Genomic DNA, 25,528 nt, shown 5'->3' on the forward strand with positions numbered 1-25,528 from the left:
GAGTGAACATTTGTTAAGACACCTAGAACACTGCCTGACAATTACAATTATCTAAGCAAAAACCTCAAGGTACACTTTGTATTACATGCAAGCTTTTGTGTGTGTGAAGGAGAGGGTGGGGGGTAATTTGTGCAAAGAAACTCTGGAAAAATATATAAGAGATTCAGAATAGAGATTAAGAGCAAGGGTTCTCATTGTAAACCATTTTACATCTTGTTTTTTATTTTTGAACCACATAAAAAAAACCCATTCAAAAGAGGAATAAAAAAATAAATAAGGAAGTTTTGGAACTGTTCCAGCCAGCAAGTCAAAACCTATGTAAGGGTGGAAATAAACAGGTATGTCTGAGATAAACTAAAAAATGGGGACACTTCTCTTTGGAAGGACAAAGACATGTAGCAGCATACAATTGAAGTCTGCAAAATAATGAACCAATATAAGCAGGAATAAGTGGAATCCCCCCTTCACAAAAGAAATATGCACAGGTGTTTCATGCTCAATAAAATAACAATATTTATTTCATTTTTTAAATTATTAGTTTTTAAGTGACATTTTCCTACAAAGAACTCAAAATGCATATATACAACTTATAATTTAATTTATAACAACAAACTTTCTCAATATTTGTAATACTTATAAATGTGGGGAGAGGGCATATGAGGTAGAGAGAAAGGTAAAAGGAGAACAGGGCCCTGAATATCGGGACACAGAACAAGAGGGGGGCCAACAGTTGGGAGGGTCTAACAACCAGGAGAGGTCCAGGAAAAAGCACCCATTTCTTGACCTCTGGTTTGAGGACAAGGTTCCTTTTCACTCATGGAAGTAAATGCTCAAAGTTTCCTTACAAGAAGCACTGGGCCAGCCACGGTGCTGGTGTTCTCTACCTGGCAAGGCCTCCCGGGTTCCCAAAACCCCTTGGGCACCCCAGAGCCAATGAGGCCATAGCACTCCAACACACCAGCCGCAAGCCATCAGTGATGGGTAAGAAGAGGGGTGTGGGGAAGGGCCTTCTTCCCATCTATTCCCATGGGATTCATGTTTCTCAGAGGGAAAACAATTCCATGTTTGCCTTCCATTTACATCAAATGGTTATTCCAGAGAAAGTGCAGCAATGCATCAATTCCTCCAAAGAAAAGTAAGACAAAATGAGCCAGTGCATCTCTGGCTTCCTGTTGGAGATCCTGTTTGAGAGGAGAGAGAGAAAATTTTTTAAGCAATAGAGTAACCCAAAGTCAGAAATTCACTATTAATATTAATTCAACCAAGGCCAGAAACAGCTTCGAGGGCTGCTTTATGAATTGTGAGAGCTGAAGGAGATCATCTTGGTCTGTTCCATATGTCCATCTCCTGCACACTGCCTTGTGAACTTCTCCACCAGGCCTTTTCCCATCTTACCCATCAGCAATGAGGGTGTTCCTCAAGGGCACACCTCAATGATACCCTCCTCCTCTGGCTTCCCAGAGCACTTTCTTGGTCTTTTCAAAAGCAAGGAAGTTGACTTTAGTGTTGGCAGTAGGACAGACTTGGGTGGGGAAGAAGAGAGAGGATATGAGCATGACAGCGGATTCGTGCAGCAGTAAGTTAACACCACTGCTGACAAGGGGAGCATGGGGAGGAGGCAGCAGTCAGATACAAGTGGCTCTCCCAGTCCCTGCCCCTCCTCCTGCAAGCTATTTCCAAGACAGCTGCCTCAGTGGCCTGATTAAAAAGTCCCTCCTCTGCTCAGCACGCGGCCTTGGGCTCGACTCAGGAGAATAGAGATCTCAGGGATCTACCTAACCTGTCCCTGGCCCACCTCTCTGATCAAATCTTTTACTGTTTTTTGTTTTTTGTTTTTTAAAGATTTATTTATTTATTTATACAAGCACTGGGTACAGTCAGAAGCACGGGAGAGTGAGAGAATTCACCAGAGCCAGAGCAGGGAAGAGAACAGGCAGACTGAAGAAGTACACTGCTGAGGGGAGCAGCGGGCGGCAGGAAAGGCCTGCGTGCCATGTGGGACCCTCGCCTGTGGCCGGGGATCGAACCAGCACTGCAGAGGCTGCGGGAAGCTTTGCAGCCCAACGCTCAACCACTGAGCCACTAGGGGAGGCCCAAATCTTTTACTGTTTTCTCCCTCACTCAGTTTCAGGCTTCTTAGCATTTTTCAGACATGCAGACATGCCCGTACCTCAGAGTCTCTCTCCAGTGTTGTCCCTCGGATCACAGCTCCCCGCCACAGCCCTGTGGGTCACCGGCTCAGTGAGGCCATCCCGAACCCCTCTACTTAAAATGACAAGTTCCCCAACACATCTTGCCCCTTTCTTAGCTTTATGTTTCTCCAAAATAGTTATCGTTATCTGATTAGCTATATACTTTTACTTGTTCTTTTCGTATCTGTCTCTCTCCCTTCTAGAATATAAACTCCAAGAGATCAGAGAGTTTTGTCTGTTTGATAATGGCTACCCAAGTGGAGCCTTCTATCTGGAGCCACCAGATACAATGTGCTCAATGAATATTAGTGCAGTGAATGCATGACAAAGCATTAACAGCAGGCAAAAGAATTTAGACTTGATCAGTAAGTAGGAGTCATTCAAGGATTTCCCCCCTTTTATAGTTAATATCATTTAGGAAAATTGAATGAATCTCCTTCCAGCAAGACAGGTGAGAAAATACACAGAGCACGGAGAGTCAGAGGCTCACAGATTTAAATTCCAGTTTTGCCACTTATTTGCTGTGTGACCTTAAATAGTTACCTAATCCCTCTGAACCGCAACTGCTTCTTCTGAAACACCTATGAAAACAAGTCACAGGGTTATTGGGAGAATTAAATGGAACATCTAACAGTGTCTCAAAGAGTACCTGGAAGATTAATAACGTTAGCTTCCCTCCCTCTTCTCAGAACTCACAAATTCCCTGTGCATTACTATATCAGTGAGGATCCCAGGGGAAAAAAGACGGCCACTCAAATTAGGATAATTCAAGGAAAATTAAATTTTAAAAAACTATCTACAAAATGGAGAAGGGACTCCAGGGGTGGTACAATACCCAGGGCTGCTAACAGTGGAGCTGTCACTCCTCAGTCTGTAGGGACAGGGAGAGAACAGTTTCTAGTATCTAGAAGGAGAGATTCCTATGGAGAAAATTTCAAAGACACAGTGAAGACCCTGAAAGTGATATGAAGAGTATTTTATCTTTTTTTTCTTGTTTTTGTAAAAGACTATTTTAAAACATACCTTATATTTAGGAAATTATATGCCTGGATTAAAATAAAATTTGAGAAAGAGACCAGGTCCTTGAAACAAAACCCCATATAACTAAATAGAAAAATAGACAATAATAAAGCAAGATATGTGCAACTCAAGGACAATCAATTCAGTGCACAAAAATATAAATTGGTGAGCTCCTTACGAGGGTGTTCCAAGAGCAAGAATCAAAGTTCTTTAAGTAAGGCAGGAAGATATCTGGAGAATCAATGTGACCACTTGGTTACAGAGAGTACAAAAAGTGATTAGATGAAGGTGATTAGATAAGCACACTTTTTAAATGTGCTATGTTCTATTTAAAAGTGTTCTACAATGCAATTTTGTGGTATAGAATAAGGTATCGTTCAAAGTCTAGGTCAAAGCCAGCTTTGTAAAATGTGGCATAAGGATAGACATATAGATCATGGAAATGTCCTGAGAGTCCAGAAATAAGTCCCCAAATATATATAGTCAATTGATTTTCAACAAAGGTGCCAAGATAATTCAATGGTGAAAGAATAGTCTTTCCAACAAATGGTGCTGAAACAACGGCATACCACAAACAAAAAAATAAAAATGGACTTCTAATTCATACCATATATAAAAATTAATTCCAAATGGCTCAAAGACCTAAATTTAAAAGCTAAAACTATGCATATCTTTTAATAAAACAGTTATAAATTTTTATGTTGGATCAAATATGACACCAAAAATGTAAAAAACAAAAGAAAAAATAAGTAAACTGAACTTCAGCAAAAGTAAAAACTTTTGTGCCTCAAAGAACATCACAAAAGTGAAAAAACCTACAGAATGGAAGAAAAGCTTTGCAAATACTGAATATGATAAGGAACTCAATCTAGAATATATCCAGAACTATAACTCAATAATAAAAAGACAATAACCCAGTTTTTTTAAATGGGTGAAAGATCTGGACAGACATTTCTCCAAAGAGATATACAAATGACGGATGAGCACAAAAAAGATGCCCAACATCAGCCACCAGGGAAATGTAAATTAAAACCACAATGAAACACTTTCACACCCACTAAGTTGGCTATAATTAAAAAGACCCGTCAACAAATACTGACAAGCATGTGGAGAAACCAGTACCTGGTATACTGCAGGTGAGCCACATGTACATGCTGCAGCTACTGTGGAAAACAGCCTGGAAGTTCCTCAAGATGGTAAATATAGAATTGTCATGTGACCCAGCACTTCCCCTCCTAGGCATATACCCAAAAGAACTGAAAACATATGTCTACACAAAAACTTGTACACAAATGTTCATAGCATCATTATTCATAATAGCCAAAAAGTGAAAACAACCCAAATGTCCATCAACTGATGAATATAACATGTGATTGTGGTTGATACACACACACACACACACACACACACACACACACACACACACAGAGGAATATTATTCAGCAATAAAAAGGAAGTATTGATATGTGCTGCAATGTGGATAAATCTTGAAAAAACTTTAAGCTAAGTAAAAGGAGCTAGACACAAAAGGTGTAATTCCCCTTATAGGAAATGTTCAGAATAGGCAGATCTAGAGGCAGAAAGTAAGTTGGTGAGGCTAGATGGAAAAGTGGGAGGAAATAAAAAGTCACTACAATTCCCTTCAGGGTTTCTTTCTGGGGTGATGAAAATGTCCTAAAGGTTCGGTGATATTTGTACCACTCTATTAATATACTAAACACTTTAAATGGGTGCACTATATACTACAGAGTTATGTGAATTTTATTTCTCAGTAAAGTTATTTTTTTAAATGAAAGAAAAATGACACAGTTCAGAGTCGATTTACTAGGCAGCAGAAGTAAGGTTTAAGAATTACAACTTAAAAGGTAATGGAAAGGGGAAAAAAGGAGGCAAAATGGAAAAGGCAGTTACATAGAGCAATAACCTCTTGACAGGTTAAGTCAAAAGTAGAAAATAAGTGGTTGTGATTTCCTAGCCCAGTATCTACTCTGCAGAGGGAAAAAAAAAAAAAAGAGTTTGCTGATCAAGAAGCAGGAAAGCCAAACTTAGGATTTTCCTAGAATTCAAAAGTAGAATCACTAGTGAAAACTTTTCTACAGAAAAAACTGTACTATGAAGGCAGATGATAAATACCATGAGTATGCTATGAAAAGTGATACACAGCGAATATTCAAAAGGTAGAGGCAAAAACCTTCTTTTTTTTTTTTTATTTAGAAAACATTTATTCATCATTTTCCGTGGGTCCAGCTCTGTTTTAAGTGATCTACACAGATGATCTTGTTTAATTTACACAACAGCCTTCTAAGGCAGGCACTATTATTATCTCCATGTTAATAATAAGTAAACAAGATAAATTCCTCCAGATGAGACACAGGGAGGTTTAGTAACTTATGTGAGGTCACATAGTAAATAAGTGGCTTTGTACCTGGCACATTTCTAACCTCATACACCATGAGTGTCGAATCCATATGTAAGTATGTCTTCCATGGATGTTCAACTCCTAATGTCATATTCTGATATGGTTTCCATTCTGACCAGAGGGTTAGGCTTTCAAGTAAAGTCTTCTCTGCATAGGACCCAATAAAGACAACTTACAGATGCAAAAAAAAAAAAACCACACACACCCCCCCACCTCTCTCTGGGCCGCATGCTCTTGGGTCCAGATGTCAGAGAGAGCAGAAAGCTGGCAGTGGTTCCTGGGAGATAGCCATCAAATACTGAGCAGTATGGTGGAATGATGTGTGGATTTTGGAACCAGTGAACATGGGCTCAATTCCTAACTCTACCACTTACCAGATGTGCAACCTAGGACACTGTCAGGACATTAAGTTACTTAACTTCTCTAAACATCAACCTTCTCATTTAGAAAGTGAGAACAGCAATAGTCTCAGCTTCACTGGCAGTTGTAAGAATGAATAAACACAAGTGAAATACTTGGGTTGGCCCCAGCAAATAGCCAGCCCTCAGTAAGTACTAATTATTGTTGCCTAACTGTAGTTTGTCCTTCAGGTGGATGAGATGGGGAGCTAGGGTGTGATGAAACCTGTGAGCCCACAGAGAAAATGATACTTTATAATCCAAATCCTTACCTGAGCCTCAATGTCTCCCCTGAGCTCCAGCCTGGTTCATAAAATTACATCGCTTCACAATCTCTATGGCTCATCTCTGTGTCACAGTCTCTACGCCTAACATAAAATTTAAATAATCTCCACAGAAATCTACATTGTCCCCCAAACCTGTGCTTCCCAGTCCTCCCCGTCTCAGTATATGGCACTACCATCCATTTGGAGGCTCAGGACAAAATCGGTCAAGTTAGCCATTCTTTTCCTCTCACTTCCCATATCCAGTCCATCAGTCAACCCTACGGGCTCTAATTTCAATATTGAAATTGAAATGAATTCATTACATGCTAGCTCCCCATCTAATCCACCTGAAGGATAACTGCAGTTATGTAACAATGGAGGCATCACCTCCATTGCCTCCAGCCTCTGAGGGTCCCCTCTGGATTGCTGTCCCTCATGCCCCCATAGCCAGCCTACTCTGCATCGCAGGAATCTCCATTCTAAATGCAAATCAGCTCATAGCATTCTCCTGCCCTCCCTCTCCAAAGCTTCCCTATGCTTCAGGTGAAACCCAAACACCTACTTTACACCCAAGATAGAGACCAACTCCCAGATCCCACTCATTTCACTCCAGCTGTTCTGGCCTCCTAGTTGTACCTTAAGCCTGTTCCTGTCACAAGGGCCCATACATGCTGTTCCCTCAATCCAGGTGACTAGCTCCCTCACTTCCATTTTCTCAAATATCACTTCCCCAGAAAGGTCTTCCCTGATCACCCATCCAAAGTCAACCTCCAGCACTCAATGTCCCCTCATCCTGCTATAAGCCTGCATTTCTGACATGATGGCTTATTGGTCCTCTGCTTTACTGTCTGTCTCCCCCCTACTATGAGTTCCGTGTGAGCTGGCCCATCTTCTGTCCTGCTCTCTGCTCTGGAGCTTGCCTACCGAGTAGGCACTCGGTATTTGAGTGAAACTGGCTTATGAAATATTTGTGTTTGTTTTCTTTGACTTTTTTTTTAAAGATTTATTTTTTATTTATATAAGAACTGGGGTACAGGCCAGAGGTAGGGGAGGGTGAGAGAATTCACCAGAGACAGAGTGGGGAACAGAACAGACAGATGGACCGAAAACACTGCTGAGGGGAGCAGCGAGCCAGGCAGGAGATGTCTGCCGCGCCATGTGGGTATCTCCCTGCCTGGCCAAGAATCGAGCCTGCACTGCAGAGGCTGCAAACAGCTTCACAGCACTGTGCTTAACCCACTGTGCCACCAGGGAGGCACTCTTTGACTTTTAGTAGCTTTGCTATTGGGTCTTTCCATTCATGTTTTGTCTTGGGGAATATTTTATTTGAAGGAAAACTTGTATTGTCCACATTTGGGCCAGAGCATAAAGGAGGACATGGCCCTCCCTGAAGCCAGCATGGCAGCAGCAGCAGCAACTACCAAGAAATCATCACAGCTGGGGCCTGACAGGCAGCCACCCCTCCCACAATGGAGCCCCTCAAGTCACCATTCACTGCTGCCAACTACAGGTTGTTCTGGAGGAAAACTAAAGTGGCTGTGGATTTCATCACCCTAAGGTTTCAGTGATCATGTTTGTTTCTGTTTTTCTTTATCATCTCTTAAATAATAATCAGGAGAAACTAATAAATCAGCAAGAATGGGGCTTAGACCATAACCTCTGGGTTGGTTCCAGGAGGATAACCACAATCTAAGACAGAAGTTCTCTTCTCTGATTGAGCATTAGATTTACCTGGGAAGCTGTTAAAGTGACTGATGCCCAGGCCATACTTCATGTAAGTTAAATCAGAATTTTTTGAGATGGGGCCCCGGGCATCTATATTCTCAAAACTCCACTGCTGATTCTAACAAGCTTCCTAGTTTGAAGACATGGAGAAAAGTTTCTCACATTTTTTTTTTTATAGAGGCATGTTTTTATTTATTTATTTGTTTATTTGTTTGTTTATTTGTTTGTTTGTTTATACATGCACTGGGTACAGTCAGAAGCGCGGGAGGGTGAGAGAATTCACCAGAGCCAGAGCGGGGAGCAGAGCAGGCAGAAGGACCGAAGTACACTGCTGAGGGGAGCAGCGGGCGGCAGGAGAGGTCTGCGCGCCATGTGGGACCCTTCTCTGGTGGCCGGGGAGCAGCCGGGGATCGAACCGGCGCCGCAGAGGCCGCGGGCAGCTTCGCAACCCAGCGCTCAACCGCTGCGCCACTGGGGAGGCCCAAGTTTCTCACATTTTAATGTGCATACAAATTTCCTGAGGTGTGTGTAAAAAGACAGATTCTGATTCCAGCCTTGTGAAATGATTCCAGCCTGAGCTTTTGAACATTTGACCAGCTGCCAAGCGATGCCACACTAGTCCACGGACCACAGTTTGAGTAGCAAGCATGAAAGCAAATACTGACTTTGACTGAGGTTCACAATTTTTAGATCTAATGCTTAGAAATCTAGACATTATTAAAATTGCTAATTCCTAGGCATCCCGACCACCCAGCAGTCCATTCTGTTTGCTCTTTCTTCTACCTGACAGGTTTTTCCCAGGGAAAATGAAATCTCACCTCTTGTACCAGCCTGTGATTGATGCTATCTCCAATGCTTCTCAGCTGCATGGCTAACCTGTGGATTATTTCCTCCTGGTGATGGTTCTGGCCAATATTATTCTCCTTGGGCTGAGAAGGTGGATTGTGATCTGCATTGACAGAAAAGAGTTCAGAAAGTTAACTCCATTAACTATCTATAAATCATTCATCACTAGTCACTGATAATTTAGACACGGGGAGGGATGGCATTCCACCAAATAATGATTATTAAATATGGGTCTGCTAGACTTGAGTGGCCTGTTCAGCCACCATTCTTTGTTTCCTGAAGTTCTGCATTCCTATACAAGGTCAGAATTGTCCCATCAATCAGTCATAGCCAAACCTTACAAGATGCCTTTCAAATCAATCAGGAGCAGAAAGCTTGATCACACTGGGAAGGTACACATCATGAGGTATGACTGTGAATGCCCGGGGTGGAGGAGGGGTGGCATTGATTGATGTATGACAAGGGATCCAGAAGCTGATCAGTGAAATGCCTTGTTGATAAGATTAGAACCATGGCTGAGGGTCGGGAGTATGGTTTTGGTTACAACACTTGGTCATCAAATACATAAGAATTATCTGGTCAGTAGACTCATGTCCCCCCAAAGCCCTAAATGACAAAGACATTCTTTAGTTTCACCCATCTTTTTCTCCTTGTCCTCCTACCCCATGTAACTGATGCTATATGATTAGTCTATCAATAAAAAGGCCAGGATCTTGCTTGTTCGGCAGCATTGCATTGTGCAGCCTGCTCCATGACTCCGATTTATCAGTGTGGTGTTGCCAATGCAACAATTAAAAAGTAAAGCCTTGCATTGGAGTATATCAGCTCTGCCCAACAGAAATATAATTTGAGTTACATGTTCTTTTTAAATTTCCTAGTGGTGACATAAGATAAAATTAATTTTAGTAATATATAGTGTCATTATAATATATAATCAATGTAAAATTTTTAACGATATGTTTTGTATTCTTTTTATTACCCACATCTTTGAAATCTAGTTTTTATTTTATACTTATAACACATTCAATTCAGGTGCTAACTTTTCACTGGAAAATGTTGATCTGGAATTAGATTTCATGAAGTTTACAGTAAAAAACGATTGATATATATGTAGAAAACATATTCATAATTGTTTTCCAATGATTGAATTATTTTTTTTAAACTTTAATTAACATTAAATGAAACTTAACCTCAGTTCCTCAGCTGCAGTAGCCATATTTGAAGTGCTCAGTAACCAAATGTATAGTAGTTATTGCATTAGTGCAGGTCTAGATCTTGATAGTTTTTTAAATTTATTTTATTGATTTACCATTGATTCACAAAACTATATAAATTCCAGGGGTACATCTTCACGAACCCACCATCAGAGCTCTAGTGAACTGCTATTAGGCTAATGCCCTCTACCCTCACACCTCTCCCACTGCTACCCCTCTGGTAACCACTATATATTTTTTTAAAGATTTATTTATTTATGCATACAAGAGCTGGGATGCAGGCCAGAGGTGTGGAGGGTAAGAGGATTCACCAGAGACATAGTGGGGAGCAAAACAGGCAAACTGACTAAAATACAGTGCTGAGGGGAGCAGTGGGTGAGTCAGGAAGGGTCTGCTGCGCCATGTGGGTAGCTCCCTGGCTGGGGATGGAACTCATGCTACAGTGGCTGTGGATAACTTCATAGGTTGCATCTTAACCCCTTGTACCACCAGGGAGGCCCTGGTAACCACTATATTTTTAATAGATTCTAACAATTGTTTTTATTGTGATTTATTAGTCATTTGCTTTGATTATTTATATCCACATCTAAGAGAAACCATTCAGTGACTGTCTTTCAGTGTCTGACTCAGCATAATCATCCCAAGTGCACCAATGTTGTCACAAAAGGCAAGATTTCATCTGTTTCAATGTCTATTAAGTACGTATACCACAACTTCTTTATCCAGTCATCCATTGATGACAGTTTAGGTTGATTCCACATCTTGGCTATTGTGAATAATGCTATGAGGATAGGTGTGCATAAATCTTGGAATTAGATCTTTCATATTCTTCAGATAAATACATAGGAGACGTACTGCTGGATCATATGGTATTTCCGTGTGTAGTGTTTGAAGGAATATCCAAATCATTTTTCATAGGAGTTGCTCTAATTTAACCTTCCCACCAAGAGTGAGCAAGAGTTCCTTTTTTGGGATACCTTTGCCAACCCATACTGCTACCGGACTCTTTGATATCGACCATTCTCACAGGTGGGAGGTGATGTTTCATTGTGGTTTTGATGTGTATTTTCCTAATAAGTGAAGCTGCATACCTAATAAGTGTCTGCATATCTTCTTTGGAGAAGTGTCTATTCAAAGCTTCTGCCCATTTTTTTTTTTTTGATTGGGTTGTTTTTTGTTATATTGTATGAGTTCTTTTTATATTTTGGTTATTTAGCTCTGGCCAAATAGATGGTGAGCAAATATCTTCTCCCAGTCAGTAAGTTTTCTATTTCTGTTTGTTTCTGTGGTGGTTTCTTTCACTGTACTAAAGTATTTTAGTTTGATGTAGTCCCATTTATTTATTTTTGTTTCTATTTCTCTTGCCATTGAGATAACTCTGTGGTTGATGTCCAGGAGTATATTACCTGTAATTTCTTCTATATATTTTATGATTTCAGGACTTATATAAAGTCTTTAGTCCAATTTGAGTTAATGTTTGTGTGCAGTGTTAGATAATGGTCTAGATTCATTTATTTTTTCATGTGGCTGCCCAGATTTCCCAGCACCATTTGTTGAAAAGGCTTTTCTTTTTCCATTGTATAGCTTGGCCCCTTTGTCAAAAATTAACTGCCCATATATGTAATGGGTTATTTTGGGCTCTCAATTCAATTTCACTGTTCTGTGTGACTGCTTTTGTCCCAATACCATGCTGTTTTGTAGACCTTTATAGTTTTTTAAAATAGATTTTTCCATTTAGGGTTTTTACCCATGATCTTCTAATGAGTTCCTCCAAGCCTTTTTCCTTTCAGCAACGAATGAGTGTTTTTTGTGTTTTTTTTCATGTGAGAGATCTTTCATTAGTATGCAGAGAGAGAAAGGGCTTGCGAGAGCGAGAGTGAGAGCGAGGGGGGGAGAGAGAGAGAGAGGGAGAAAGAGAGAGAGGAGAATGAATGAGTGTTTTTAAGCAATGTTATTAGGGGACATTTATTGGGGTGCTTTGAGGAACTATTAAAGAATAAGGACAAGGTTTCTGTTCTTAAGTTGCTTTCACTCCACTGGTAGGTGATGAAACAATTCCCAAGTACTTCAAGAATGTAGGGGAGGAAAAAATAAATTTGGGTTAAAATAGATAGAAGTATGGGGCCTCCCTGGTGGTACAAGGGGTTAAGCATCAGCACTATGAGGCAATTCGCAGCCACTGCAGCAGGAGTTCGATCCCTGGCCAGGGAGGTTGCTGCACCTCCCCCTGCAGTGACCCTTAGGGCTAATGGCTTGCGCCACGGACCCACATGGCACAGCAGACTTCTTCTGACTCTCCTGCTGTATTTCGGTAGATCTGCCTGTTCTGCTCCCCACTCTGTCTCTGGTGAATCCTCTAACCCCCTCCCCCCTCGCACTTTTGGCCTGTACCCGGTTCTTATATGCATAAATAAATAAATCTTAAAAATAATAAAAAATAGAAGTATGTCTTCACAGACACAGTTTCACGTGTCTTAAACCTGCTTTATCCAATAAAATTTAAGAATTTTGATTTTTCAGACTTTGTCCCAAGAGAATAAGCCCTTCCTCAAAAGTGTAGTGGGAGAAAGACACAAATTACAATTCTACATGTTACAGTAAGGGCAAGGTCTGTGCAGAGAAGTCAGGGGAAGTACCCGGAAGAGATCTAAGCTGAGTCTTGGAGGATATAAGATGAATAAGAATAAGCCAGGGGGCGGGGAAGGGCAGGAGGAAGAGAAGTGAGGAAAGAAACCAAGAGCGGGTAGCAAGTAATATTCCAGACAAAGGATCATGCAAAGGCCTGGGGGGTGACAGACAGAGAGGTTTTGTGCAAAAACTCTTAAGTAGCTATTGCTGAAAGACAGGGAGTAATGAGAGACAGAGCTAATAGAGTAGGCAAGAGCAAAATCAGAAGGTACAGTAAAAGGTTTGCATGCCATCAAGTAGAGCAGGGGACCAGCTAAAGAGTTTTAAGCAGGAAGTAACATGATCAGTTTGCTTTCTAGCTAGTTCTCTCAGATCAAGTGGAGTTTGGTAAGACTCAGGGTGGGAAATGTGTTTAGTGGCTACCATGAAGTGCTGTGGAGGGATGATAAGGAGTTGCCTAACAGTAGCTTACCACATGCCACAACATACCTGCATTTTCTCACTGACTACACCTCACCACCGACCCCAAGAGGTCACTGCCTTGCATTGCAAATGAGAAAGCTGTGGCTTAGAGCAGTGTTTCTCAATTAAGGCTCCACCTGGAGTCTCCTGGGGAGGCTTTTAAAACTGCTAATCAGGTCCCACTCGATGTTGAGTGAATATTTGCGTATGGTGTTAAATAATGGTCTAGTCTCATTTTCTCATGTGACTATTGAGGTTTCCCAGCACCATGTGTTGAAGAGGCTTTCCTTTTTCCATTTTATGGTCTTGGCTTCTGGCAGTTGGACCAAGTATCAGTATTTGTTAAGCTCCCCAAATGGTTCCATGTGTAGCCAAGTGTGAGGACTGGTGGTTCAGAGGAGCCAAATAACTTGCCTCGGATTTGAAAGTCAGTTAATATGAATGCCAGGATTTAAAAAACAGATCTGCCTGGCTTAGCAAATAGTAAAGCAGTAACAACAGGAGTGGTGTGGTAAGAAAATGGAAATTCCTACTCTTCCAGCTCAGGAGACTGGACCAGTAATGGTACCATCTGTCTGTACAGAGAGTGGGTGTTGGAGAGGACAGGAATAGAAGGCAGAAGAGGTGAGTAGTAAGAGAAAGAAGAAAATTTGAGTTCACCACTAAAATTACCGAGAAAGATCAGTCAGGTCAAGGAGGAACCAGGAAAAATGGTGTTTCCTATCTTTCACTCTTGTTGAAAATTTCCCTCTAAAATGTACTAATGGAGGGCCTCCCTGGTGGCGCAAGGGCTTAAGCACCGCACTATGAAGCAATCCACAGCCTCTGCAGCACGAGTTCGATCCCTGGCCAGGGAGCTACCCACACGGTGCAGCAGACCTCTCCTGACTCGCCCGCTGCTCCCCTCAGCAGTTATTTCAGTCAATCTGCCTATTCTGTTCCCCGCTCTGTCTCTGGTGAATCCTCTCACCCCCCACACCTCTGGCCTGTACCCCAGTTCTTGTATGCATAAATAAATAAATCTTTTTAAAAAATAAAATGTACTAATGGGCATTGTACTCAGTTAACTATGGTATATGGAACATAACACATTGTGTGGGGGGAGAGGGGACAATGGTGATGATTCAGAATCCTAAAACATACCACAGGATCCTTATATTAATGTTGTGAATCATTATCTCACTTGCCCACACCCCTGCCAAGAGAATCTTCCCAGTTGCCTAAACAATCATATTCTTTCCTACATGTCCCTGCCCCAACCCCAGACCACAGTTGATTGTATCAGAGATGGACAGCCCACCCAAGAACAAAAAAATCCACTCGCTAATCAAGAACACAGAATCTGGTCCCAAGAAGGAAAAAGGCTCTTCTTCTGTTGACTATTGACTCAGCAGACTAAGGTAAGAGTTGGAACCAGGAATTGCACAGAATTATTTTGAGCCCAAGATAATAAGTCAAGGTCATTTGCAAACAAAATTTTTTAAGGGGAAGGAAACATTTAATGGAGAGGTGGAGGAGCCAACTGAGAGAGATAAACTGAGCAAACATAAGAAGCCAAGACTCAAAAAAAAAAAAAAAAAAAATTACTGAACGCCAGTTCTGAGATCCTGAACCTTGCAAGTTCAATTCCTTTTCATAACCACCCTCACCAAATTCCACAGCTCTAGAGATGAATGGAGTAAGTTTTTCTTCCTTGAAATCCAACAAATAATTATCTTTTGATATATCAAATACCATTGTCCAGAGCAGACAATGTGGATAAGATTGTATTGGCTATAAATTGACCTCAGGACATACTCGAAAGTGAAATTTAAAAATTAAGTTCCTCATACTAGTGGTTTGTGTTTTTGATTTTGATCATTTACCTGTTCCTTATAAAAGTTGACTGCGAAATGATTGGAGTTCTGATACTTGACCTATAGATGACATTATTTGTTGGTTAAGGAAAGTCAGTCTGCTGTCCCATGACATTTATACAATTAGCTCTCCCATCATTTATAAGAAACATGAGAAGATCATAAGGAAGAAACAATTAAATCAAAGTTTTAAAGTGGCCATGTAAGAAAGAAATGAGAAGTCTTTTGACAAGATCATTAAAATGAATGAAATAAAAAGGCGTAACTGTATTCTTTTCCAAGTACTGACTTTTTAATAGCTAGAGGGAAAAAGTATCTCTCCTTATACTGAAAAGGTGGGTGAATATTAATATGTCCACACACAGTTCTAAAAATATAAAGTTTAAATAGCCTGATAAGAAATTTGGAAAAAGTTTCAAGGTTATACTTTTGCAAAATAATTCTTTTATAAAGCAATTATTAAGCCCCTGTGTACTAGAAATTTAAAAATTATTCCTGTATGTTGAGAATCCTGTGAGAGATTTTGACTGGCTGTCATTTCTGTTGGATTTAGAACTTTTAAGCAAACATGCTTGTAAGGTTTTATAAGGGGCCTCCCTGGTGGCCTAGGGGTTAAGCCTCAGCGCTATCACCCACACCACCCTCCACTGTGGCCTGAGTTTGATTCAAGCTAGAGCGCAAACTACATGTGGCCCACTCCAGTTCTTCTTTGCAAAAAAATTTTTTTAAAGTTTTATAAGTGCTTCTCCACTAACAGTTATAATGTGAATATTTCACTTCATTATGTGGTGGTCATCCTTGTAATAATCTTTATTTTGTTCACTAAATAATAGAAGTCTAGGAACTTCTAGTTCAAGATAAAGCACAATCATTGGCATCTCCATTTCTCCCAAAACCCCACCAAAATGAACTTCAGAAAAAGAATAAAACCAAAAAAGTGAGGAAAATGGGAGGCAAGCTCAAGAACAGGTGAGAGAGCTGCACAGGTTTCTAGGAGGCAGCAAGCAGATGATACAAGATAAAGACAAGTCAGTGAGCCAGGTAGAAAAAAAACACCACAAACCCCTCACAGGGATTCTTGAGATCTGGAATCCTGCTAACCCACCAAGAACCCAAGGCTGGGAGAGGGAGACATGCCATTGACTGGAGGTGCCACTTGTACTTCTGACATCTTAGCCCACTACACACACACACACACACACACACACACACACACACAATACATCATATTTCTTCTGGAAGAGAACAAATCTTATGGGGAAAACCAAAGTTTCTTCATGAATGTTGGTGCCTTAGATTAAAGGTCTCTCCTGACATTTGAGGGATTTGCAGCCAGAAAACCAGCTTCATACCTATCTCCCAAAATTCCCCCAATTCAGAGCCTTCTATATCTCATTTCAGTTCCCTCTGAAATGTGGAGCTCTGGAGAGGCAGTTCAGCGCAGTGGTAAAATTCTGAAGCCAGATCGGTTGGATTCAAATATAAAATTCACTACAGATAAAACTATGTGACTTAGAGCAAGTTATTTAATCACTCTATGCCTCAGTTTCTTCAAATGTAAGAGGGGAATGGTAATGTATTATTTCAACATTCTAAGATTTTTTTAAATTTTTTTAAGTTTTTTACATCACTGTTCATTTTTAAACAATATTTGCTTCCCCCCACCTCCCCAGGTGTAGTCCCCATAGAATTTCCTTCACCAACGCACCCCCGCACCATCACCTCAGTCCCCTGTGCTCCTCCCTCCCTCCCTCTCATCCCTCTCCCTCCTCCTCCCCTGCAGGATGTCTCTGATTTAAAATGGTCTGTTTTTGCTTTGCTGTGTTTCGTACTGTTATTATTTTTTTTACACTGCTGTCTTATTTGGTTCCCCTATATTCCTGTTATAAGTGAAACCATCTGATATTTTCCTTTTTCCTTCTGGCTTATTTCACTGAGCCTAAGATATTTTTAAAATCTCCAAAATCATATTGTGTTTTATAGTCCATGGCCATGTGATAGTCCAACAGCATCATTTACCTTCTTAGTAGTAAACAAAGTAATGGTGCACCTTATGATTAATTGAATATTAAACTTAATGAAAATACCATAAGTAGCTACCTCATACTGGGGTTTTTGAGATGATTAAATGAGCTAATATATTAAAGTGCACACAGGATGGTGTTTGGAAGTGGATAAACACTTTATAACTGTTCGCTACTGCCACCACCTGGAAAAATAATTCTACTCACATGACATCAGACAAAACCCACACTAGCTACCCATTCCACAGTTCTTTAAAAGAACAGGAAATCGGAACCACAGCATGAAAGATAAACAAAACAGTAACCCTGAAGAAAGCATATGTAATCCAGGAAATGGAAAAGAATGTTTGCAATTCTAAGGTATATGTTTAGGGAAACTTAAGAAAATAGTACATTCATGAAACAAAAGACAATGCTATGAAAAAAGAAAAATCCTAAAAGTCTTTCAGATTTTAAAGATATGATTGCCAAAATTAATATGGTCTGAAAAATAAAGTCAAGAAAATAATTCAGAGAAAAATCAGAATTTGAAATATAAGAGAGAAAAAATAAGTAACCTGGAGGGCTAATTTGGAAAGAAGCATCTGATCAATAGGAGTCCCAGAAAAAGGGAATGGGATGGGCGGGGTTGGGGGGTGCCCAATAAAAAAACAAACAGGACAAGACAACTTCACAAAACTGAAAGACACCCAACTTCAGATTAGAAAGTCCCATCCCCACCTAAAAAAATGCCCCACCAAGTCCTCAGGACCACAAATGGGGAAATAAAAACCTCACCTCTAGATCACAATGAAATTTCAAGAGGGGCAGGGCAAGATGGCAGCAGTGTGAAGATGTGGGGCTCACCTCTTCCAAATACTCACAGCTAGACTACAGCAGAAAAAAGCTAGTAACTCCTGAAGGAAAAACAAGATTACAGCACCCACTAGAAGTAACATCTGGAAGATAGGGACTTCAGCAACCAGTGGAAATAGCCAAGCACATCACCCACCCAGGCAAGCAAGGTGAGTCCGAGTGACCCTCCAGGCCCTGCAAACAGCAGAGTGAAACTAACAAGGCCCGTGTAGAGTACCTGTGGCAGACCTCTGCAGGTCCTGAGCCCTCAGATGAGACCTGGAAGCAGATCCACCACAGTAGGCCTCCAAAGACATCAGTGCAGACCTCGGCAAACTCTAGGCTAGATTCTGAAAGCAGCCCTACCAGCAGTTGCCCTTGGCATACTTCAGGGAGTCTCAGGGTGAGTCCTGGAAGCAGCACAGACCCAGTAAGGTCCAGACAAGCAGTGGAGCAGTACCTGCCAAGGGGAGCAGATGTGACAGCCCCCAACAGGGGCAATTGCTGGGACAGGTCCCCACAGTCTGTGGCCCTTGAAGCAATGAGCCAGAGGGACACCGATTGGACAGTCTCTTGAATAAGAATGTGATTAATTTCACCTTGGTCAGTGCAGACCAGTATAAATCTCAACAGGATTGACACTGAGGAGATTCATGCTACATTGAACAGGAGGTGGGTAGAGAAAGGAACATGTACATTGTGGTTTGGAGTAGAGGACACCAGTGGAAGGGCAGTCAGCTCAGCTAGAGACCCTGGAGAGAGGTAAGGAGAGGTTATATGGAGACAAACTCACAAAAAAAGAGGGAAAAACCCAGTTCAGGGGCTGGGCCGCGCCACAAACTGGGTCCCCGGTAAAGATTATACTAGAACAGTTATCTCCTTGGGACTGATACTTATTTTGTGAAGTGTACTGAGAGCACAGGGACTGCCTAGTCTCTAATCCCAAGCCCCAGAAAGGAGGGTGATTAGGGGTACCACAAACACAAGCCAATCCCACCCTAACTCAAGCACACAACATCTGGATCTCTCAAAGTCCCTTCTCACCCTAATCAGCAACTACAAAACAGGTCTGGGTACATACAGAAGCCAGTTAAGATAAAAGTAAATAAATTGCTAAAAATATTAAAAATAATAATAATATAGGGAGCCCTCACGCAGCAAAATGGGCAGACAAAAATATAATACATGGAAATGTGAGACTTCAGGAGAGTATGAGATCACAAGGTGAGATCAACTCTTCAGAATCCAAACACAAAAGGATTGAAGATTATATCTTCCTATCTGAGGAAGAGTTCAGAACTGCTATAATAAACTCAAAGACATTAAAGAAAACTCAAAAAGGCAAGTCAAAGGAATACAAGAGGGTTCAGAAAAGCTAATCAGGAAAGAAGGTTCCAGAGAGACAAAAGAGGAACCAAGTGGGGAGATGCTCCAGATAAATGTCACCTACTTCAAAATGGGTTTAGGGCCAGTCCTGCCTGTGCCAACCAAAAGTATAATGTTACAACTCTTGGTTTAACTGACAAACTAGTTGTTACTTAGGAAACAAAAAATCTAGTATTTGCTTTAGGAGGATGCAGGTGAGGATGAACAGAGCCAGGTGGAACATGCCCAAGCAAGGAAGAACCAGTGAGGGTGGAGGCTCTGATAGGGAATATAAGGACGTGCAGAAGCAGCCCCCGGAGTCAGCCATTCCAGACCCCACCATGCCCAAAACTTCTCAACTTTTCTCTTCCAAGGTCAGCTGCTGTTGCTGGCCTCCAAAGGACCTGGAGAAGCTTCCAGCAGCCGACCTTGGAGGAGAAAAGTTGAGACGTTTTGCAGGTATCCATTGGCAGCATTGCTGCCATTACAGCCTGGAGGGGACGGTGAGGGCCTGGATCCGGGCTCCTTGCTGAGCCGTATGAAGGTGGGCTGTTTGTCGGGTTGTTTGGCTGCTGCTGCTGCTGCTTCCAGTGTTGTCTATCTGATAGTGTCTGCTGTTGCCTCTGGCGCATCTCAGAGGCTCTGGTGTCCTGCTAGTGGCATCTCCTGCTCTCACGGAGAGGTGGGTCTCTGCCCATTGTCTCTGGCTGCCATGTGTTTCAGGTTCTCAGTGGCAGGAGGACACCATTTTGGTAGTGAGGGCTTTTGTTCAGAGTATGTATTCCAGATCTTCTGCAGCGGTAAGATACCATCTTGGACGCCATTTTGTTTAGAACTTTTGAACACTGGACACTAGCTGGGGTGAGATAGTCAGCCACTTGTGGCCTTAGTGACTCTTTATTTCCCCATTTGTTAAATAAATCCCATTATTATTATTCCCTGAACCTGTGTGGTCTTGCAATTGTGCATGCAGGTGAAGAACTCAGACAGTGGCTGGTAAACTATTTGGGCACTGTCCTTGGCCAGTTTTAGTGCCCCTTATTGCCTGGTAACATAAGGAAACCAACAAGCCTTGGTGGATAGCTGAATAAGATAGGCAAAGGAGTATAGAAGAAAGGCTCTGAAGAAAGGATGCAACAAAAGATTAAGTGTGCCAAAAGCAAGAGGTGTGTTTGCGTTCTGAACTCAACATAATAATATAATTATTATATATTGTAATAATATATAATATATAATATTTATTAAAATAATATATAATATATAATAAATAATATATAAAATTGTGCATGCTTACCAACTAAAAGGTGAAATCCTTGAGGACATGTATCTATTTCATATACATAGGTGGTACTCAACGGATATTGTTAATTATGATTATAAAGATGTAGTCCCCAAAGGGGATGGACAGAATATGTATTGGGATTGTTTCCAGTCATGTAATATTGAAACCAATGCTACAACCAAAACCTTGAACATATTAGCATTTGCAAATAAATTAGGATGTACCCACACAATAGAATATTCTGCCACTGTAAATAAGAATGAGGAAGCTCTCTATGCAGAAAGAGAGCTTTAATGCATAAAGATCTCCAAACAGAGTGTTTAGCGGGCTATTTTTGTCGAAAAAGACAAGGGGCATTAAAAAAATCCATATTCATAATTGTTCACATTTGCATAAAGAAACTCTAGAAGATACCCAAGAATCTAAGAACAATGGATGCTTATAATGAGAGCAATTAGAGTAGGAACTGAATAGATGGGCAACAGGAATAGAGAAGAGGTTTTTCACCAGATGCCTTTTCATATTCTTTAGCTTTCTAACCATGAAAATCTATTTTTTTTAAAATACTTATATAGCACTCATAATGTACCAGCCACTATTGCAAGCCATTTAAAATTAGTAACACATTATTTATTAGCAGAAATTCTTATTCAAAATTCAATTTTAAAAGTATTTCAGTAGTGTCATAATTGTATTGTGGTAATGCAGAAAAATATCTTTGTTCTTAGGAGACAATATGAGGATTTAGAGATAGAGATGTCCGGGGAAAGGAGGTCCTGAACAAACTCCACATAAACAGGTTTTATGGACTCCACCCCCACCCCAGATCAGAGATATCCAAGACACCAAGGACTACAAATCCCATAATGTTGTTATCACCAAATGGAGGATTGCTGGGAAATAAGGGTGGAGTTAAGCAGCTGGCTTGGTATATAACTAGACATGTGGGGCTTGGGTTCCTTATTTTTTGGGGGACTTTCAGCATGCTATTGGGGTCCCAGCTCAGCGAATTGATAGGACACATTCACCAATTTATCTCTTTCTCCCTGAGTTATTCTTTCCTTCATTTCCCCTTTTTGTAAATAAACCCTTTATTAGCCTTTTTGTGTGTGCTTGCAGTTGAGTCTCATAATGAGTCCCTTTTAAGCACACAGGTGAGGACCCACAGTCAGGCAACCTATTTCACATTGGGGTTGCCCTGTAACAGAGTTAGTATGTCTGCAACTGTATCTCAAATGGTGAAGCAAAGAAAAATATCTGTACCTGCATTAGTGTGAGTGTGCGCATGTGTGCGTGTGCACGCACGCAGGAAGAGAGATAAAAAGATAAAGCAAATGTGGCTAAAAAAGGCAAATTCATGTGAAAGGTGTACGCGCTGCCATTCATTCATGCAAAAATTTTGCAAATTTTAAATTTTCCAAGGTAAACACGGGCAGGGGGAGGGGGAAGTATCTCAGGAAACTCCTTAAAACATTTCTATTTAATTTCTATAAACTCTGGACTGATTTTCAAGGCTCTTGGAATCTATCTCAACTTATCTTGTCCAGTTTTCTTACTCTTCTTGAACCTTATACTCTAAACTTTATCATCATTTGACCAAATCTTACTTTTAAAGCATATCTCAAAAATTACTTTCTCTAAGATGCCTTTTGGAGCCTTCCAAAATAATGTGATTTCTCACCACCTGGAACATCTATATAGCTCTTTTAGCTCTAATAATATACATCATATTCTACATTTTGTTTTAATCATTGCATATTTTTATTTTGTGAAACATCAGAGATAATATATATAAAGTATGTTAATATACTTGCCTATTGGATACATACTGTCTACAACAATTATGCGTTACAATGAGGTAATTCCTAAGAACTTGAAATTAAAAGAAATGTCTTCCAAGAACTAAGAAGCAAGATTAATGTATGTGTAGTGGAAGTAGGTGGGATGGCCAGTCCCTGAAAGGGAGGCGACTAGCAGCTCTACTTTGCATATGATGTTCCCTCTGCCTGCAATTCCCACCCCAACACACATCCCCCACACCCCACAACGCGCCCTCTTTGCCCACTCAGGTCTCAGTTCAGGGTTACATCTGAGGAAAATCTTCTGTAACCTCCCTGCGAGGACAAAGCCAACTTTATAACTATTGGATCTCTTCTCGGTATTTATCACATTCTATTTAACATATATGTGTGATTGACCACTATCAGCCTCCTTTACCAGATGAAATACTCCAAGAGGGGAGGGGTTGTTACCATTTTTGTTTCCTGTTGTCACTCCAGTATTTAGAACAGTGCCTAGAATACATCAAAAGTAGGCCCTAGTTTTTGTTTTTTGGGTGTTTGGGTTTTTTTTAACGAATGAATGAAAAAAAAAAAAGAATGTGTCCAACTAGAGGAGACAAGGAGAACTGGTCTTAGAATTAAAAACAAAAAAAAAAGGAAAGAAAAGGGGAAAAAAGGCAAAAAATGAAGCCCTCTCAAAGGGAGAGTAACTGGATTCTACTGACTTCTACAATTACATATCCCATTTATACCACTTACACACATACATATGCACATTTAATTCTGCCCTTCTCTATCAATTATTACATTTTAGAGGTGCACAGGTGTCCTTTTTACTTTTACTGCTGTTTTCCCAAAAGTTTCTAATTTCCCCCAAAGCCTTATCCAGACGACAACTTTGGACTTCCCAAAGTCCCACCCACCCCCTCAACTTTTCTAAGAAAAAGTAGCTCTAAGTTCCCCGTATAAAAACTTATGGGTTTTCCCCTGCCAGAGTTATGCTCCATCTGCAGATTTCCCCAGTGTCACTGATAAATTTTGGTTTCAGCGGGTCACTTTCCAGCCAATAACGTTGTGGTTTCCATTTTCAGTTTGTGTCGCACCCTGAAACAAAACCACTGAGGGACACCTCTCCCTCATTACAGTTCTACTTTGCGCAGCTATCTTTTTCCTGTTAGTTTGTCCCCAGCGATCGCAGGTACCTTAGGCCCACCAGCGCGACGAGCAGCCCAGCCCTCCGAGGCTAGAAAAGAGCGCGCTGCGCGGGTCGTTATGGCAACGGAGGTCACGTGGACAGGCGCTGGCCAATGGGGAGTGCACACGGCGCGCCGGGAAGAGGCGGGCCTCGGGCGCTGGCGGGGGCGCGCGACATCTAGAGGCGGGGAGGCGGGATAGGGGGTGCTCCCCTTAAGGTGCCTGGCACCTCCTGTTACCCTAACTTTGGCGTCCTTGACGCCCTAATGACAGCTCCAAATCCCTCTCACACCCCCTCTCAGTCTGCGCTCCCCTACTTCTTAGAGGAGAAACACGCTGCTGCCCCCTGGGTGGGAAGGAAATGGGAGGCTGTTTGGGCTACCACCTCCAAATTTGGGCGGGGGGCGGGGGGCCGGCGGAGATTGGGGGAGAAATGTCCGTTTTTCTAACAGCTTGGAAGTCATCGATGCCAACGGCTAAAATACCAACAACTTATACAACTTACATACATAGTAAGACGAGATTCTAGACATGAAAACAAACATGTAGGTCAGTTGTTTGGCTGTTAACACTAATCAAAGGTATAGCTCCATAATTCTCCCCCCTGCTTTTGAGGTGACACTCTCTCAGACGATAACCCATCAACTTCACAAGGAATCTGTGAGGACCAAGTAGTATAGTGAATGAGACAACATTGGGAAGTTTACTATAAAATGTTAAGTTCTAGAATACTGGTGATGATTGCACAACTTTGTGGCTATATAAAAACCACTGAATTATAGGGCCTCCCTGGTGACCTAGGGGTTGAGTGTCAGCACTCTCACTGCTGGGGTCTGAGTTCAATCCACATACAGAGCAGCAGACCTCTCCTGTCTCGCCCCCTGGTCCCTTCAGCCGTGTATTTCAGTAGATCCGCCTGCTCTGCTCCCCACTCTGTCTCTGGTGAATCCCCAACCCCCACCTCTGGCCTACAACCCGGTTGGTCTATGCATAAATAAATAAATCTTAAAAACAAAATACTGAATTGTGTACTTTGAAAGGTTGGGCTTTATGTTGTATGAGTTGCATTGTAATTTTAAAAAACAATATATATATTTTCTAGAAGGTATTCAATAACAGAATTTCAGGATTTCAGAAATAACTGACACCTGCACATGTGAAAATTCACACTTTTAGTCAACTGAATTATTTTTAAATATGGATACCATGTATTTGGTATAGTGGCAAGAGACTATCAGGTTGCTTGATTTTCTGCTTTCTCAGGTAATTCTTGTAAAGTTGGAATGTACTTTGAGACTAGTTTTAGTAATTTCTTTCAAGTGTCTAGCATGCTTTCAATCTAAAAGTCCAAAACCCCATAAATTTTAACCTGATTCTAATGCTCTTCAGAACACAAGATTTTAAGTTTCCAACATTTTGGGAAATCTAGGAATCATACATTTTTGCAAAGCAAAATTTCAAGTTTCTCTTTTCTTCATACTCTTTTCTATATTAGCAAAACCACAGAGGAACCTAAACTGAATTTTCCCTACCTTAATAATTGGGACATTATCAGGGCAAGTAAAGATACATTTTTATTAAAAGATAAATTTAATCTGTTTAAATCAGTTTGGGATCATCTTGAATAGTTGTCACATCAGTGATTCAAGGATAAAAGGGACTAAGAGATTTAATACCACGAAGCAGAGTCAGTTTTAGATATTTACCACCTATAAACTTTGATGAACAGCTTTACCACTATCTTCCTGCAGTTAATATTTAATCTATTTAATGCACAACTTTTATGTCCTCAATGCCAAGAAAAATACCTGCTAAGCAGAACATTTATCTTAGTTTAATATAAATAATTTCTTACCTGGATCTGTTGACATGGCTGAAACCTGCTGGGAGCTCACAAGTCGGGTCATGTATGCCTTCTGAAGAGTACGGTTTCACCCACAGTGATTTGCAACAATTTGTTACTTTGAGAAGATTCAGAACTTCTTTAAGTTCATAAACAATAGCATCATGCTTTTTCTTCAT

At 41.0% G+C, this 25,528-nt stretch overlaps 1 protein-coding gene across 1 annotated transcript; it reads right to left on the reverse strand.

Annotated features, from left to right (window-relative positions):
* Nucleotides 1-496: 496 nt before the first annotated feature.
* PXT1 (peroxisomal testis enriched protein 1) lies at nucleotides 497-25,528 on the reverse strand. Its single transcript, XM_037520879.2, is given in 4 exon segments — nucleotides 497-1,181; nucleotides 8,839-8,969; nucleotides 25,362-25,426; nucleotides 25,428-25,528. Coding segments are annotated over 4 exon segments (402 nt in total). The 3' UTR covers nucleotides 497-1,076.

Source organism: Talpa occidentalis, unplaced genomic scaffold, assembly GCF_014898055.3.
Source record: "Talpa occidentalis isolate TD23 unplaced genomic scaffold, MPIMG_talOcc4v2.1 talOcc4.2, whole genome shotgun sequence".
NCBI lineage: Eukaryota > Metazoa > Chordata > Mammalia > Eulipotyphla > Talpidae > Talpa > Talpa occidentalis.